Genomic DNA, 17,811 nt, shown 5'->3' on the forward strand with positions numbered 1-17,811 from the left:
GTACCTTCATGTCCCCAGGTATAGCCACAAGGGGGAGGGGTCACACCAGGTTGGTGTTTCTCCCACTACACAGGTCAGCTCCAACTTTTCCTGGACTTAGCACCTCTCCCTGGCTGCTGATGTTGCTGCATCTATTCTGAAAGAACGAATGACGAATCTCACCCCGTCCCAGCCCAAATCTTGAACGCATCTTTTAAAAATGTCTGTGAAACCTTTAAAAACTGAAACTTGATTAACGTGGATTCGTCTCTGTGCACTACCCCCTCGTGGCCTGGAGCCCATGAGTAACACCACAGCTGTACCCAAATCTCCCTACCAAACTGACCTGTCCTAGATTTGTGGATGTTGCAGAGTACAGCTCAGCTGACACTACCACACCTGCTGGTCTGACACTAGCTCAATGACCTGAAATATCTGAAAGTAGTGTAAAAGAGCGTCAGTTCTGCTTTACTCCCTGATTTTCGGATTACTTTCCTGATCCTCCTTTATTTGGGGCACCATCCATTGTTAAACTTTTATGGAACATCTGGTATAAACAAGCATATATTTAAATATTTCACATTTTTAAAAGTTTCAGCTTATTGTGTACATAATGCCCATGTTCTGTATTGTGCTTCTGCCGAGATTTTTCTTTTTAGCATCAATTATTTTTATTGAACTTTTCAAAGGCAAATAGGTGGGTACAGAAAGCAAAAAAGGGAGATAAAACAGGGGTACACAGGAAATCCCCACGCAATTGTGGGGGGGTGTTACTCAAGTAGAATGGCACAATCACATTGAAAGGGACAAACAAACATACAGAAGAACACAATAAAGTTAACGAGTACATTAAGGGAGGAAAGTTCTGTACACTGATGAGGATACTGCAGATAACACCTCAATCAGGTTGAGGGGATTCGATTATGGCCGCGGGTGAGGGAACGGGTGAAGAAGAGGAAGCGGCACCCTGAGCTGTGCCCACACCGGCAGTAATATACTCATGCCACTTGAACCATAATAGGAGCTAATGAAGATGTGGAACTTCTCCATGTCGTAGTTATGTCAAAGTTATATTGGATCTTTGTGATAATTCGAGCTGTCCTTTGTGGGCTGACCACTCCCCCTCTAGTGTCTGGTCTCTCCTCTATGATGGCTGGCCACACCCCCTCTGGTGGGCCCCTAGCTTTGCAGTCCCCAGGTGGGCCCTTCATGCCCCAGTCCAACACTGCATGTACTGTCTCTAAGTCTGTGGGGCAAATGTTCATGTATGCTTGTCCGCTACGTGAAGATTACCGACACCTTTGCCTCATTGCTTTGAACTCCAGAATGATCAGTTCACCAGTTTATTGTACCAAGAGCCGGTTTATACCATGTGATTATTTTAGTTTTTGCATCATGATATTTTTTTTCTTAGTCCATCCCATTCTATTTGTATTTTCGTTCCATTTCATGGCACATACACTCTGGGTCTGATGCAGAGCGGAACGCAAGCGTGATCTGTGATAGAAAAAGACGCACACAGGTGTCTGTATGTGTGCGCCGTATTCAGAGATGAAGATGCGCCCAGGTCTGAATGAGTAATAAATGTGTCTGCTGACAACAGACAGTGACGTCCAACTTGTGAACATGAACAAAAATCTATTGTTTTATATGATGCGAATACAATTACTATGAAGCATCATTATAATTGAATAATCTATAACAGCAGGAACAACTTCCCAACATGAGCACAAAAAAAATATTTTATTTTTTTCTCTTAGGTACAACTCGTTCGCCAAAGCCGAATCTACGACCGAGCAGCTACTAAAGTCTTAGTAAGCGCCTGTGAATTATTCGCAAACCCCTAATTACGAGAGGTTCGTGGGTTCGTCATCATCATCATCCGCTACTTACCCCTGCCCCTAACCACCCGCAAATAGAGCAGCTTTTTCAGCCGTATCAGCGACTACGTCCAGTCTGTATCCGGGCACAATTGCTCCTACGCGCCCCCACTGTCCACTGCCTACATTAGAACAGCCCTTCCCTCCCCCGTCATGAATCTCCAGGTGTAAGGAGTCGCAGCTAAACAAAGTCGCAGTTGACTGTGGTCACTTTTTGAGCGTGTGTAGTGCAAAAAAACTAAAAAATACCCTACGCAAGCAGGCGCACGTCTCATTCTGAATCAGACCCTCTATATGAAAATACATAAATTACATTTTCCCCATTGTCAAAATACCAGCTGGCACCCTGATACCCGTAGTACATATATGACCTCACTTAGAGCCATGGGGTATTCCAGCTCCCTGCAGGAGGGGGACGAATGTAAATGTACGGACAGAGATAGGAGGGGACGTGTCCTAGCTGAATTCTGAATCTCAGTGTAACACTGAAGCTGTCCGGCAGAGGCAGAACTGCGGGCTCCGGTGGAGGGAGGCGAGGGGGAGGGGACCGGAGCCCCCAACCCTCAGAGGGCCCCATTATCTCCATGGGCCCCCATGCACAGCACCTGCTGCACCAATGGTAGTTCCACCACTGCGCCGGTGTTTATGCAAAACAAGTCAGTACGCAAATAATAAGTGCAAATTTGCACCTTGTGGCTGGATGTGCTGGTAGCTCTATATGAAGCCCCCAGTGTTTCCAGTACGCGTGGTCCCAGCATGATGATGACATATCGCAGCTCCCTGCAGTGCTCCAGAGGTTAATTACATGCTGACACGTTAGATCTTATCCCCATCACTTCCAGCCACATCAATACCACATTTGTTAGTAAAATCACATGCGGGTGTCCAGTACAATGAGCTCTGTGTCAGCAGCTGAGCCGCAACCGTCACATCAGGGCCATGACTACATGACGGAGGGGGGGGGTATTTGCATCGAGCTTGGTTGTGATAGATCCTGATGATGTCGGCAATCAGCCAGTAAGTGACACAATTACAAGGTTCCTTTTTTTCCATCTCACCAGAAATCGCAGTAAAGACAAACGTCTGGTTCCCGGGTGTGTAAATACTGCGGTGCCCTGTCTGTCCGGTCTATAGAGGACGGTGCACTGACAGAGGGTTCCCGGACCACTCCCAGGGGTCCTCTGTTCTATTCTAAGAGCTCAACATGTACATTACACTATACTTATGTCTATCTCTATATTATACTATACTTATCAATAAATCTGTCTGTCTGTATATTATACTATATTCATTAATAAACCTGTCCTTCTACCTATACATTACACTGTAGTCATTAATAAGGAAATATGTCCTTCTGTCTTTATTTTACTGCGTATTCATTAAAAAATCTGTTCTTCTACCTGTATATCTTCTATATATTCTATCTGTAACAATGTTACAATGTAGCGTATAATAGTGTGACCTCTATGTATCTGTAACAATGTAACATATAGCAGTGTGACCTGTATGTATCTGTAACAATGTAACATATAGCAGTGTGACCTGGATGTATCTGTAACAATGTAACATATAGCAATGTGACCTGGATGTATCTGTAACAATGTAACATATAGCAGTGTGACCTGGATGTATCTGTAACAATGTAACATATAGCAATGTGACCTAGATGTAACTAACAATGTAACACATAGCAGTGTGACCTCTATGTATCTGTAACAATGTAACATATAGCAGTGTGACCTGGATGTATCTGTAACAATGTAACATATAGCAGTGTGACCTGGATGTATCTGTAACAATGTAACATATAGCAGTGTGACCTGGATGTATCTGTAACAATGTAACATATAGCAGTGTCACCTGGATGTATCTGTAACAATGTAACATATAGCAGTGTGACTTCTATGTATCTGTAATAATGTAACATATAGCAGTGTGACCCGGATGTATCTGTAACAATGTAACATATAGCAGTGTGACCTGGATGTATCTGTAACAATGTAACATATAGCAGTGTGACCTGTATGTATCTGTAACAATGTAACATATAGCAGTGTGACCTGGATGTAACTAACAATGTAACACCTAGCAGTGTGACCTCTATGTATCTGTAACAATGTAACATATAGCAGTGTGACCTGGATGTAACTAACAATGTAACACCAAGCAGTGTGACCTCTATGTATCTGTAACAATGTAACATATAGCTGTGTGACCTGGATGTAACTAACAATGTAACATATAGCAGTGTGACCTGGATGTATCTGTAACAATGTAACATATAGCAGTGTGACCTGTATGTATCTGTAACAATGTATCATATAGCTGTGTGACCAAGATTATCTGTAACAATGTAACATATAGCAGTGTGACCTGGATGTAACTAACAATGTAACACATAGCAGTGTGACCTCTATGTATCTGTAACAATGTAACATATAGCAGTGTGACCTGGATGTATCTGTAACAATGTAACATATAGCAGTGTCACCTGTATGTATCTGTAACAATGTATCATATAGCTGTGTGACCAAGATTATCTGTAACAATGTAACATATAGCAGTGTGACCTGGATGTAACTAACAATGTAACACATAGCAGTGTGACCTCTAAGTATCTGTAACAATGTAACATATAGCAGTGTGACCTGGATGTATCTGTAACAATGTAACATATAGCAGTGTGACCTGGATGTATCTGTAACAATGTATCATATAGCTGTGTGACCTGGATGTAACTAACAATGTAACACCTAGCAGTGTGACCTGGATGTAACTAACAATGTAACATATAGCAGTGTGACCTCTATGTATCTGTAATAATGTAACATATAGCTGTGTGACCTGGATGTAACTAACAATGTAACATATAGCAGTGTGACCTGGATGTATCTGTAACAATGTAACATATAGCAGTGTGACCTGTATGTATCTGTAACAATGTATCATATAGCTGTGTGACCAAGATTATCTGTAACAATGTAACATATAGCAATGTGACCTGGATATAACTAACAATGTAACACATAGCAGTGTGACCTCTATGTATCTGTAACAATGTAACATATAGCAGTGTGACCTGGATGTATCTGTAACAATGTATCATATAGCTGTGTGACCAAGATTATCTGTAACAATGTAACATATAGCAGTGTGACCTGGATGTAACTAACAATGTAACACATAGCAGTGTGACCTCTATGTATCTGTAACAATGTAACATATAGCAGTGTGACCTGGATGTATCTGTAACAATGTAACATATAGCAGTGTGACCTGGATGTATCTGTAACAATGTATCATATAGCTGTGTGACCTGGATGTAACTAACAATGTAACTCATAGCAGTGTGACCTCTATGTATCTGTAACAATGTAACATATAGCAGTGTGACCTGGATGTAACTGTAACAATGTAACATATAGCTGTGTGACCTGGATGTATCTGTAACAATGTAACACACAGCAGTGTGACCTCTATGTATCTGTAACAATGTAACATATAGCAGTGTGACCTGGATGTATCTGTAATAATGTAACATATAGCTGTGTGACCTGGATGTAACTAACAATGTAACACATAGCAGTGTGACCTCTATGTATCTGTAACAATGTAACATATAGCAGTATGACCTGGATGTAACTGTAACAATGTAACATATAGCTGTGTGACCTGGATGTATCTGTAACAATGTAACACACAGCAGTGTGACCTCTATGTATCTGTAACAATGTAACATATAGCAGTGTGACCTGGATGTATCTGTAATAATGTATCATATAGCAGTGTGACCTGTATGTATCTGTAACAATGTAACATATAGCAGTGTGACCTGGATGTATCTGTAACAATGTAACACACAGCAGTGTGACCTGGATGTAACTAACAATGTAACACATAGCAGTGTGACCTCTATGTATCTGTAACAATGTAACATATAGCAGTGTGACCTCTATGTATCTGTAACAATATAACATATAGCAGTGTGACCTGGATGTATCTGTAACAATGTAACATATAGCAGTGTGACCTAGATGTAACTAACAATGTAACACATAGCAGTGTGACCTCTATGTATCTGTAACAATGTAACATATAGCAGTGTGACCTGGATGTATCTGTAACAATGTAACATATAGCAGTGTGACCTGGATGTATCTGTAACAATGTAACATATAGCAGTGTGACCTGAATGTATCTGTAACAATGTAACACACAGCAGTGTGACCTGGATGTATCTGTAACAATGTAACACACAGCAGTGTGACCTGGATGTATCTGTAACAATGTATCATATAGCAGTGCTTTCAGTATATGTCTGTCTGTAATAGTTGCCTAAATTATGTTACCCTGCTCTTTATCCCCCTATAGACCTTTTCACAATATGCTCATAGCAATGTTTGCCTTGGAACTTTTCATTATTTTAGACCAGGGAATACAGACATTCTGGCCCTCTATTCCCAGAGTTCACTGATCGCATTTGACCAGTTAAATTATTAGATTAACACAGAGTAGTATAGTCCAGTTCAAGGGGGCATGGAAGGTCTGTCAGTGGGACACACTTCAGATAGTCAATACAATGTACAAGAAGAGCTTAGTTTTTAGCTTTTATTCTCAGATATAACGTTATACATCGCAGAAAATATTCTGACGCATAAACATAAGCAAAACCATCAGTCAACAACAGTCCTCTGCCTGGATGCCGGCAGTTTCCACAGTAACCTCCCAGTACTGCGGCATAGGAGAAGCGTCATACCATACTGACACCAACTGAGACAGACATATACCCCTCACACCGGACACTGCAGCTACCGTCACCTAACCCAGAGGAGAGGATTAGATGACAACAGAGGTCTTCTTACATATGTCATAAATATAAGGTTAAATTTCTTGAACTAAGTTGAAAGGTTTGTACACACAGCAGTATCTAAATATAATAAAACTGATATTTTGAGCATGTCCAGAAACCCTATCAACATAAAATCTGCTCACACAGACAACCGTACAATTATTCATGTTCTGGGGGATCCAAGTGATCAAACGTGGACAATCATGTTTCTATACGATCTCTTCAACTACACTGCATTGAGTGCGAGCCACACGTAGTGATAACTGGAAGATCTCATTGCTTGATTGCACAGGGAGAACAAGTCATGGTGTGAGGGCACCTTTACTGCAGAGATGATATAACACAATGCTGGTTTAGTCCATCAGAAACCAATAAGTAGAGCTGAATTCATCATCAGATTGCTCTCTCACATCTTACTCACACATATATGTGAGCGGTATGGGCAATTCATACCATTATATGGCCATTCTGCAGAATTTTCTGGTCGAGAGTATCCATGATGATCTCTCTAAAGAAAGTGGTACTACTAACTTGTACATATTAACCATAACTTAATTTCACATAACATAAAGTGTTATTTGTGAGCCGGCTAAGTAGGTCACAGAGAAAACCCGGTGTAGCATGAATTGCAGATAACAGGGCACTTGCGTTTTCTATAAATGGCAGTGTTTAGCAATTTAAGTACTTTTATTTGGTAACATTTTTTAAAAATCAGGAAAACTTGTATTTGTATAAATCACATTGGGCTGTATGGAAACTATTATTCATTGTGAAAATATTATAAAATATTAGTTTATGCTAGGTCTCTAGGTTTTAGTTGTAAGATATATACAGTATTTGAAATAAAGATAACAAGGAACAGATCTACCAGAGCTTCTGGAGTCTCTACTACAGGACATGTCTAAGATAGATCCAGGTCAGACTTCTCTACCAGAGCTTCTGGAGTCTCCACTACAGGACATACCTAAGATAGGTGCAGGTCAGTCTTCTCTACCAGAGCTTCTGGAGTCTCCACTACAGGACATACCTAATAGAGGTCTAGGCAGACTTCTCTACCAGGGCTTCTGGAGTCTCCACTACAGGATATATCTAAGATAGGTCCAGGTCAGACTTCTCTACCAGAGCTACTGGAGTCTCCACTACAGGACATGTCTAAGATAGGTCCAGATCAGACCAGAGCTTCTGGAGTCTCCACTATGGGACATGTCTAAGGTAGGTCCAGGTCAGACTTCTCTACCAGAGCTTCTGAAGTGTCCATTACAGGACATGTCTAAGATAGATCCAGGTCAGACTTCTCTACCAGAGCTTCTGGAGTCTCCAATACAGGACATGTCTAAGATAGGTCCAGTTCAGACTTCTATACCAGAGCTACTGGAGTCTCCACTACAAGACATGTCTAAGATAGGTGCAGGTCAGCCTACTCTACCAGAGCTTCTGCAGTCTCCGTTACAGAACATGTGTAAGATGAGGACAGCTCAAACTTCTATACCAGATCTTTAACTCTTAATCACAAAACAGCTCACATTTATGGCAGAATACACCCTAACTTCCTCTCTTCTGTGCTAAATGTTGAATTATGAAACTTCTCTTATTACTTCTGCATAAATAGTGGTTGAAAACGAACAGGTCACGAAGATGATGTGTCATACAAGTAATAAAACCCCAATTACATAATGCAAGTGCTACATGTACCAAGATCCCATTTCACTCTTTATATTCTCTAAAGGTCATGTACTGGAAGTCTGTGACCTGTACTTCGGTCTGTCCATCATTTGAATGTAGCTGTCTGGAGGGATGTTGAGTACGTTCATTTACGAAGGAGGGGGTCAGCTTCTCTTATTGTTATAAAATATAAATACTAAATGTAAAAGCAATTCAGGGTACTGGCAAAACAAAATTTAGCAATCTGAAAATGTTCACACATAAAGCAAATTCTTCATCCTCTAAATTAACTTTTCTTCACTTTGGCCACCTCACTTGAGGTCCACTACAGGGGAAGCCACTTAAGTCTACATGGAGTTTTTCTACACAAGTGCGGAGAACATGATGAACATAATCTCTGCGCAGACAACCTCAACGAGTATGTACACAGGTCACACACTCTATTTACCCTCACCGGCTTACAGAATGTGCTTTACTCCAACCCTTAGACGTTGGAGCCAAGTAAGCTTGTTTTATTCATTTGGAGAAAGAGTTGTTCAGTTGCATAAAGTCAGCAAGACACTTAGCTTTACCCCACGAGTAGTTACAAGGTAAAGGACAGATGACCTTTCTCTCCAGATATGGTGACTGCTGGACCCTATGGATAATTGTCATTGTGAACTGACAATTTAAACTACGGCTGCAGAGCTCATGGTCTCGAAGTTTGTTTATAGTCTACACTACTACTACCTCCAATTAATAACAATGACAAAAATCAAAAACAGCTTCCTGAATCCATGGCTCTGAGAATCAGATGTGTTTTATCTTTTGCAATTATTGAGTGTTACTTTGGAGTAGAGTACATAAAATGAAGCCAATAATGTGTTTAACGAATCAAAATCAACACCGATGGCTAAATACAAAGGGGGGAACAATGTGAGTTTTCTCATTTGGTAGCTCTCCATCTATTAATCTCCCATATGGTGAGATATTGGATTTTAAGTACTTAAAAGTCCTTTTATTTCTCTTCACTTAAATCATTTGTATTATTCTCAGTTTTTACATGAAATATTGAAATGTCTTTTACCATGTCCAAAGGATTCCTTACCTATCTCATGCTAATTTTATTAATATGACAGAGAAGGGATTATGGAGGTCTGACCTAATGCTTCTGCTTTCACAAAGGGTGTAAAGCCGAAATAATGGGCTGTTCTTACAGGCAGGCGAATCTTCTTCCTTACACGTAGCCTGGACTGCGCGCTCTAATTCTCCACCAGCTAATATCTGCAGGTCCACAATTAAAAAAAATCCAAGTACTCAGACTTCTTGCATTGCAACTGGTGCATACAAAACAGCAAAAAGGTTAAACAATCCTACATTGTAAGTCTAAATTATACGTTACTCCATAAAAATAATGATAATTTGTATAATGCCATCAGAGAGCTTCACTGCCGAATTGTGAATCCCCAAGAACTTGACAAAGGGGAAAATAATCAACGTCTTCATAGTTTCATTTTCTGGATGTGCAATGAGGTACGAAGGATCGTGTCCAACAAGACGTGAACGCAGCAGTCCGAGCTTTTGCTGAACTTCACTAAACCTAAAAAAAAGTCATGAATCTTGGGTCCAACGGGGAAATAACAAGGAACAGATCTACCAGAACTTCTGGAGTCTCCATTACAGGACATGTCTAAGATAGGTCCAGGTCAGACTTGGGTCTAATGAGGATAATAACTGGGGAACTTGTGAAGTTTTAATACCACAGAATACACATTTACATTATTTATTGGTTACAGAGGCTCCATAGTCCACCATTTTTTCAGCACTTTCAAAGGTGAGATTGTGTGGACCAAGAACATTATGGGGGCTTACTCCTGAAGTTATTCCCTGTTCACAATATGAAGCACGGGCTCTTCTTTTTGACTGGGGCTGGGTTGAGAACAGCTTTCACTGATTCCATAAAGACTTCTTTGATGCCGTCATGGTTCAGAGCGGAGCACTCCATGTACTTGACGGCTTGGATGTGCTTGGACAGGCTGACGCCTTGCTGGTAGGTGATCAGTGACTGGTTCTGCTCCTTCAGCTTTTTGATGACATCAGGGTTATTCCTCAGATCCTTCTTAGTCCCCACCAAGAGGATAGGCACATTCGGGCAGTGGTGGCCCACTTCTGGATACCACTTGTGCTTTACATTTTCATAGGATGGAGGACTAGCAATGGAGAAGCAGATGATAAAGACATTGGTCTGGGGGTAGGAAAGTGTCCGTAGTCGGTCATATTCCTCCTGCCCTGCTGTGTCCCACAGATTTAAGCTAACAGTTCTTCCCTCCACCGTACTTTGAGCGCTGTAATTGTCGAAGACCGTGGGGATGTACTCTTTGGGGAAGGCGTTAGTCGTATAGCAAATGAGAAGGCAGGTCTTCCCCACGGCTCCATCTCCGACCACCACACACTTAATGCTCTGCATCTTCTCCGTTGTGTCTTAGCAACCTGGAAGAGGAGAGAGGACATCAGACATGAGCATGGCTACCTAAATCTGTTGGGTTATTTAAAGAACAAGTAAACCCACTAATATAAAATCTAAAAAAATAAATCTAGTACACAAATTGTATCATCCCCATTGTGAAGGTCCAAAGGCAACTGAAGAATATTAAAATAAAGCTCCAGGTTCAGATGGCATACACCCAAGGGTTCTTATGGAGCTAAGCTCAGAAATAGCTAGACCGCTATTCTTAATTTTCATAGATTCAATCTCATCAGGCTCAGTACCAAGGGATTGGCAAATAGCAGATGTGGTGCCATTGTTTAAAAAAGGGACGAGATCACAACCAGTTAATTATAGACCTGTAAGCCTGACATCAATAGTGGAGAAACTACTGGAAGGTATATTAAGGGATAGTATTCAGGATTACTTGGTGCACAATAAGATTATTAGTGGGAATCAGCATGCATTTGTGAGGGATAGGTCATGTCAAACTAATCTAATTAGTTTCTACGAGGAAGTTAGTGGGAACTTAGACCAGGGCAGCACAGTAGATGTGGTCTACTTAGATTTTGCAAAGGCCTTTGATACAGTGCCACACAAGAGGTTGATTTACAAAATAAGGGAACTGGGTCTAGGAAACAACATTTGCACTTGGATCGAAAACTGGTTAGAGAATAGGGAACAGAGAGTTGTGATAAATGAAACATTTTATAATTGGTCAAAAGTTTTAAGTGGAGTACCTCAAGGTTCCGTGCTGGGGCCACTCCTTTTTAATATATTTATTAATGACCTTGGTGATGGTTTAGAGAGTAAAGTTTCTGTTTTTGCAGATGACACTAAACTCTGTAAGGTAATAAAATCAGAGCAAGATGTAGCTTCTCTACAGAGGGACTTAAATAAACTGGAGGATTGGGCGGCCAAATGAAATATGAGGTTTAACATAGATAAATGTAAGGTTATGCATTTAGGGATCAAAAACAAGAACGCAATCTATAAATTAAATAGAAATAATTTAGGAGAATCTATAATGGAAAAGGATTTGGGAGTGCTCGTAGACAGTAGACTTAGCAATAGTGCTCAATGTCAAGCAGCAGCTGCAAGGGCAAACAAAGTATTGGCATGCATAAAAAGGGGCATAGATGCAAGGGAAGTCAGTGTAATTTTGCCACTGTATAAATCACTGGTAAGACCTCATCTTGAATATGCAGTACAGTTCTGGGCACCACTCTATAAAAAAGATAATTTGGAACTAGAAAGGGTTTAGAGAAGGGTGACAAAATTGATAAAGGTTATGGAGTCATTAAGTTATGAGGAAAGGTTAGCCAGTTTAGGCATGTTTACTTTAGAAAAGAGGCGTCTAAGAGGAGATATGATAACTATGTACAAATACATTAAGGGTCAATACAGAGAACTTTCATGGGAACTTTTTACCACAAGAACTATACACAGGACACGCAGTCACCCCCTAAGGTTAGAGGAAAGGAAATTTCACAACCAGCAAAGGAAGAGGTTCTTTACAGTAAGGGCAGTCAAGATATGGAATTCACTGCCAGGGAAGGTTGGGATGGCAGTTTCAATAGATATGTTTAAGAAAGGGTTAGACAAATTTTATGCGGAAAAAAGTGTATTCAGGGATACGACCGTTAATTAAAATGAAGGATAGTAGTGGATGAAGGGTAAAAATAGGACTGCAATATTGGGTCTGGGGGGATTTTCACAATTGAAACAGATTGGCGGTTGCTTACTCTGGATCAATTTCAAATATAAGTGCAGGATCGCAGGAGATCCAAAATAGGTTGAACTTGATGGACTGGTGTCTTTTTTCAACCTCATCAACTATGTTACTATGTATGTTACTATGTATGTTACTATGTAAACCAATATATCTCATACAAGCTGGTGGAGCTTCTCTACTTTGAATCAATGAGCAACAAAGAGGGTGGTACACAGAGATGTAAATCATCACAGGTCAGAATGATTGGCTGGATTAATACAAGGGGGCGGTGCCAGAAACCTTATTGTGGAAATGGATAAAAGAAGCTGACAGTTTAGGGACTATTTATGAAAACTAAAAAAAAAAGTTTCTGTTATCAATAGCAACCAGATTCCAGCTGTCATTTTTCTAGTACAGTCTAGGTAGTAAAAGCAAACCTCTGATTGGTTGATAAATGTCACATTACCTTGATCTGTGCACCAGTTTTCAGAATTTGTTTTAAAGATTTTTTGCAGAATTTCAGTAGCTGCGTTGGAGCTGTAATATCTGTGTCTTGTGGTGTAAGGCTGTGGGAATTGAGGAAATAATGTGTCATGTGATACATTTTACCAAAGCTGCAGGATAAGAGTATTGCAATATAACGCTGTGCGATATATATATTACTGTAGTTGTAACAACAGTTTCTCGCTCCCTAAACTTTCTGTAACTTATGTCTCAAAAACATTGTTTTAATTGTCTAATAAGTATTAACTGTGACTTAGATGATGCTGCAGAGAATTTACTTTGAATGGACTTTTCCAAGTTGTTTCCATGACGTTTATTAGGTCCAAACATACATATTTGTTGCTTTGCCCCCTTAGGATGGTCTGTCCCCCTCCCACAGCCAAGCAGGAGCCAAGCAATAGCTGATCTCAGCTTGGGGACGATGTCTCAGGGGAGAGTCAGACAATGGATCGTGGGAAGTGCAGTTCTCTCCCCCAATCACTGCACACAGGGCTGTAATCATCATTTATTTATATAGCGCCACTAATTCCGCAGCGCTGTACAGAGAACTCACTCACATCAGTCCCTGCCCCATTGGGCTTACAGTCTACATTCCCTAATATAGACACACAATCACAGACAGACAGAGAGGGAGACAGACAGACAGAGATGGAGAGACTAGGGTCAATTTTTGATAGCAGCCAATTAGTAATGTAACCGCAGTTGTCCCCCCAACAGTACGGTGCTGTGAAACTTGCTGACGTCACAAAATATTGGTCCCAATAATAAAACAACACAGGCAAATTTCAAGAGGAAATATTAGGTTTATTACAAGTATTATTTACAGCTATAATTATTCTTTAGCTAATTACAGTAATTCTGAAGTTAACGGGCTACTAAACCCAAAATGCAAGACCTCCTTTTGTAAAAGAACTATTCCATACCTTGAGAAAGGTATTTAACATTCAATTTAAACTTGTGTTTTTCCCTTGCTGTGCCGCTAAGTACAAGCTACTGTATTCTGCTATCAGACAAATTCTTTCAAAGCATCGAGCTACAGTGTACTTATGTGGAATTATCGTTAGAAAGGGAGTTATGCAGAGAAAAAATAAGTTTCCCCAAGATCATAACTTAGGGGCTTATTAGATAAACACTGATCGCGGCGATAAGTGAGATTTTTTTTTACCTCTGTTTATTATGTCTATAAAAAAACAAAAACAATTTCCGCAATTTATCAATTAATTATTGCCAAAGCAATCCTGCCCGGAGCGGTGAGAGTGAGCTAGCGCTTTACAGGCCAGTTTTCGTAACCGTGCACATGTGTGAGCCGGCGAGAGCTCAGATGATTTAGTTCCGTTGTCACTTTCGCGTACCACTGCGACACTTGATAAATAGACTTCTCCATGCTGGGTTATCACCAGCGGAATTCCCGTAAAGCGAAAACGGCAATAGGGTTTTCCGCCCTTTGGTATATATGCCCCTTGTTTTGCCATGTCTGTCGTTCTGGAGAACATATTTGTGAATGTTATCAGTATCTCTCTTTTACAGTGTATCGTGTATACAATACTATGGACCATGGAATCCTGTTTGCTATAAAAATTATTTTAACATTGTAACTATCTGTTCAAACAAAACATTTGTAATTATCAGCATTAGTCTGATTGCGGATTATTCGCTGTTTTGGTACATGCGCCGTGCCACTACATTTCTTCTGTATGTATTCAATTCTCAGTATCTGTTCGTATTGTATATATATATATATAGGATCTTCGTACCTCTTACCTTAGTCTGTATGAATAGACTCTTCAGTATTGATTCTTTCTATATATGAATAACGGCACAGTACAACTTCCCTGCCCCTCTATGCTGGGTGAAACTGTCAACATCTGTTCTTATTCCGTGCCATCTGCACAGTACAACTTCTCTAGTTCCATGTGCTACTATATAACATTCTGATCTCCATCACCGTCGCGGGACCACCCTGGGAACTGTTCTCAGATCTTTGTAGGTGTGGTTACAAATGACTGAGAACGCAACTCTGGCGGTAATTTGTTTGGTCAGCGCACATCCAGGTAGAGTCCACCCTCCTAGCACTTTACATCCGAACCCTTTCATTAAATGTAAGGGTTCTGTTTCTCTCCTAAAATACTGCAATTAACCATGAGACAGAGAGAGTTGCTTTAAATTGGACGTCTAGAAGTTTGTTTCCCGCTGGAATGTAACCGTATGGCGCCGGATGCGACCCATTAACCTTACAGGACAAGACCCAAATATTATACGCTGCACATTGACTATAAAGTAAAATTTTATTACTGTTGGAATCCTAATCCTAACATGTGTTACAGGAGGCGGGAGCAATCTGACACCGGTAAATTTTGCTGTAACGGACTGAGGGTGGTGCCGGGAACAAACACAATATTCTATTTATGGTTCTCTACGGCCCAGTTCCGCCAGTTTCGTCACCTTCGTTTTTCAGCAATGGTTTGCCAGTAAAGAAACTGAAGAAATTGACTCGACAGCTTCTCCCCCCAAGACCACAAGAGGAAGTTCCAGCTGAAATCCTGCTCCTCAGACCTCATCCTTCCTCTTTTAACCTATTGCCGGGCAAAATCCTACATCCCTCTCGGTGCAATGGTGACAACGAAAGAAAATGAGCGATAAATTGCAGTGATCGATAGTTTGTAAATATTTAGCTGGGGCTTGTTTTAGATTGTTACTCTATTTTTAAACCTTTTTATTTTAGTTTTACCCCCCCCCCACATTGGGGAAACTGAAAGCCCAAATCTTTTTGTACAAATAAAAAAAAATATCAGCAAACACGACAGCTCTCTGCTTCCTCCATTAATCCAGTTGTACCAACATGTCTGACAGCCGGATATAAGTGTAATAAGGTTTGGCTAAGGGGGAGGCAATTTCCCTGTGCACATCAGACTTCCTGTTGGTAAAACTCTTGAAGGGCGTTACAGAGAGTCTAAAATGGATGATAACAGAGAGTAGTAGCTTGGAGTGACTAAGCCACTGGCCACGCATGGTACAATCCACCGGGCGACGGTCAGAGTAGAATTTGGCCACATCCGGACATTATAGGGGCCTTGGTTTTCTTACTAAGCGTTTATAAACCATTCTATCCCTCGTGTCCTGAAAGTCTGAGCACAGGATTGTACCCGGCTCGGGCAGTACTTTCCGGGCTGGGACAAGTTTTGACTCTAAGGGGCATATTCGATTGTATGAATATCCCGCTGTGTAAAAACTACTACCGTTATTACGGTAATAGTTAGCTGGATTTCAGCTCGCGGCTCAGGGAGCTGCGAGCTGAAATCCAGCGAGAAAATTACCGTAATAACGGTTTTTCCATGTATTATTACCGTAATAACAATAATAGTGCGCGGACCGTGGGATTTTCGGCGTTTCCGCCGACAATTGAATATGCCCCTTAAGGTTGGGATTATTTCTGTGTTATTCTGGAGGCAGCTGTGTCGTGCACGGGGGGGTCCTGTCCTGTGTGGATGTTTTAGGAAGTTTTTGTGTCTTTAGAAAGCTTTGATTTTCTGTGTTTGGGAAGCGTGTGTCCGGCCCGGAAGGTTTTTCTATCCGTCTGAAGTGTGTAAAGAGCACAGTATAGGAAATGCTGGGTCCTATTTGGATGTTTATGTCTTGCCTAGAAGCCGGAGGAAACGCATCTTCCTGCTGTGAATATTTCAGATACCTCACATTGTGCTCTGTGGTGAGGAAGAATCGTATTGATAATTCAGTCTGACAAGAAACATAAAGGTTATTCCACAACAATTAGCTTCTATCTGTCAGTGACACAGTAAGAAGCACATGTGGCTTTAGTGGTTCTGCACTTTTGAGCGCTCTTAGTAATTACGAGGGAGACAAACAGCTTAACTATTTGTGGCAATTCTACTGTTTCCAAACAAAATACAACCTGTAGCCACAGAGTCGGTATATAAATATCTCAGCAGTAATATACGGTAAGGAGATGAATAACGGATCATGTACCCCGTGTAAAACAGCCCAGGGGGTATTATCACCTATGTATCACAGCACAGATCATATTATGGGCATTTGGTTATGATCCCATGGGGCTCTAGGCAAGATACCCCCCCCCCCTCCTGGTCAGATAAGTACACACATATAAGGAGTTTAGATAATTCCAGGCCTAGGTAGCAGCCTAGGTTGTCTAATGGATGATCCGGCTCTCGGATCTTTCCAGGGTATGTGTGGACCGGTGGCCCCAAAGCCCATGGATCACACAAAGAGAAGCTGCCGGGGAAGACGGAGTTAAAGAGAGTTTATTAACAAAGGTCCATTTCACAAGTTATTCTCTGCAGAGCCGCCTCCCTGATTCCTCTGTTACAACTTCCTCTCCGAACCCTCGCTCTAAAATTACACGTTATATTAACCCCTGCAATGCCGCAGAAGGGCCTCACTCACAGTCAGGAGGGAATTCAGCTGAAACACTGGACAGAACCATGTACTTGGGAGGGGGGTGCAATGTTTTGAACGCAGGGAAAATACGGTCTGCTTCTGCATGTAGCACACAGATACCGGGCAGCCGTGTTACTACACTGTGGTTAGAGTTAAGTGGGAAATTGCACCTTGTAGCTGACGTTACTCTCTAAGTAAGGCCAGGATGTGTCATGTGTGTCAGGGCAATGATGGATATATTAGAATCTATGTACTAAAGAAAACATGGAGGACAGATGGGGAAACTTTGTATACTTCCCCCTTATTTGGCTGGTTTCTGTCATGGCGCTGGTCCTTCTACCATATGGAG

The 17,811-nt window shown here is 41.1% G+C and overlaps 2 protein-coding genes across 3 annotated transcripts in view; one reads left to right on the forward strand and one right to left on the reverse strand.

Annotated features, from left to right (window-relative positions):
• The window catches only part of PGAP2 (post-GPI attachment to proteins 2), a 41,534-nt gene extending 33,326 nt beyond the window's left edge, over nucleotides 1-8,208 (forward strand). Inside the window, 1 exon segment of the mRNA XM_075197589.1 lies at nucleotides 7,972-8,208. Coding sequence (XP_075053690.1) covers nucleotides 7,972-8,208 — 237 coding nt within the window.
• The window catches only part of RHOG (ras homolog family member G), a 35,178-nt gene continuing 23,820 nt past the window's right edge, over nucleotides 6,454-17,811 (reverse strand). Inside the window, exons 2-3 of one of the 2 annotated variants that reach the window (XM_075198403.1) lie at nucleotides 13,015-13,114; nucleotides 6,454-10,839 (exon numbers count right to left, since the gene is read on the reverse strand). In XM_075198403.1, coding sequence (XP_075054504.1) covers nucleotides 10,241-10,816 — 576 coding nt within the window. In that variant the 5' untranslated portion in view covers nucleotides 10,817-10,839; nucleotides 13,015-13,114 and the 3' untranslated portion in view covers nucleotides 6,454-10,240. The remainder of the gene's footprint in view (nucleotides 10,840-13,014; nucleotides 13,115-17,811) is intronic. The other variant, XM_075198402.1, reaches the window with a different exon arrangement.

Source organism: Mixophyes fleayi, chromosome 2, assembly GCF_038048845.1.
Source record: "Mixophyes fleayi isolate aMixFle1 chromosome 2, aMixFle1.hap1, whole genome shotgun sequence".
In the NCBI taxonomy this organism is placed as follows: domain Eukaryota; kingdom Metazoa; phylum Chordata; class Amphibia; order Anura; family Limnodynastidae; genus Mixophyes; species Mixophyes fleayi.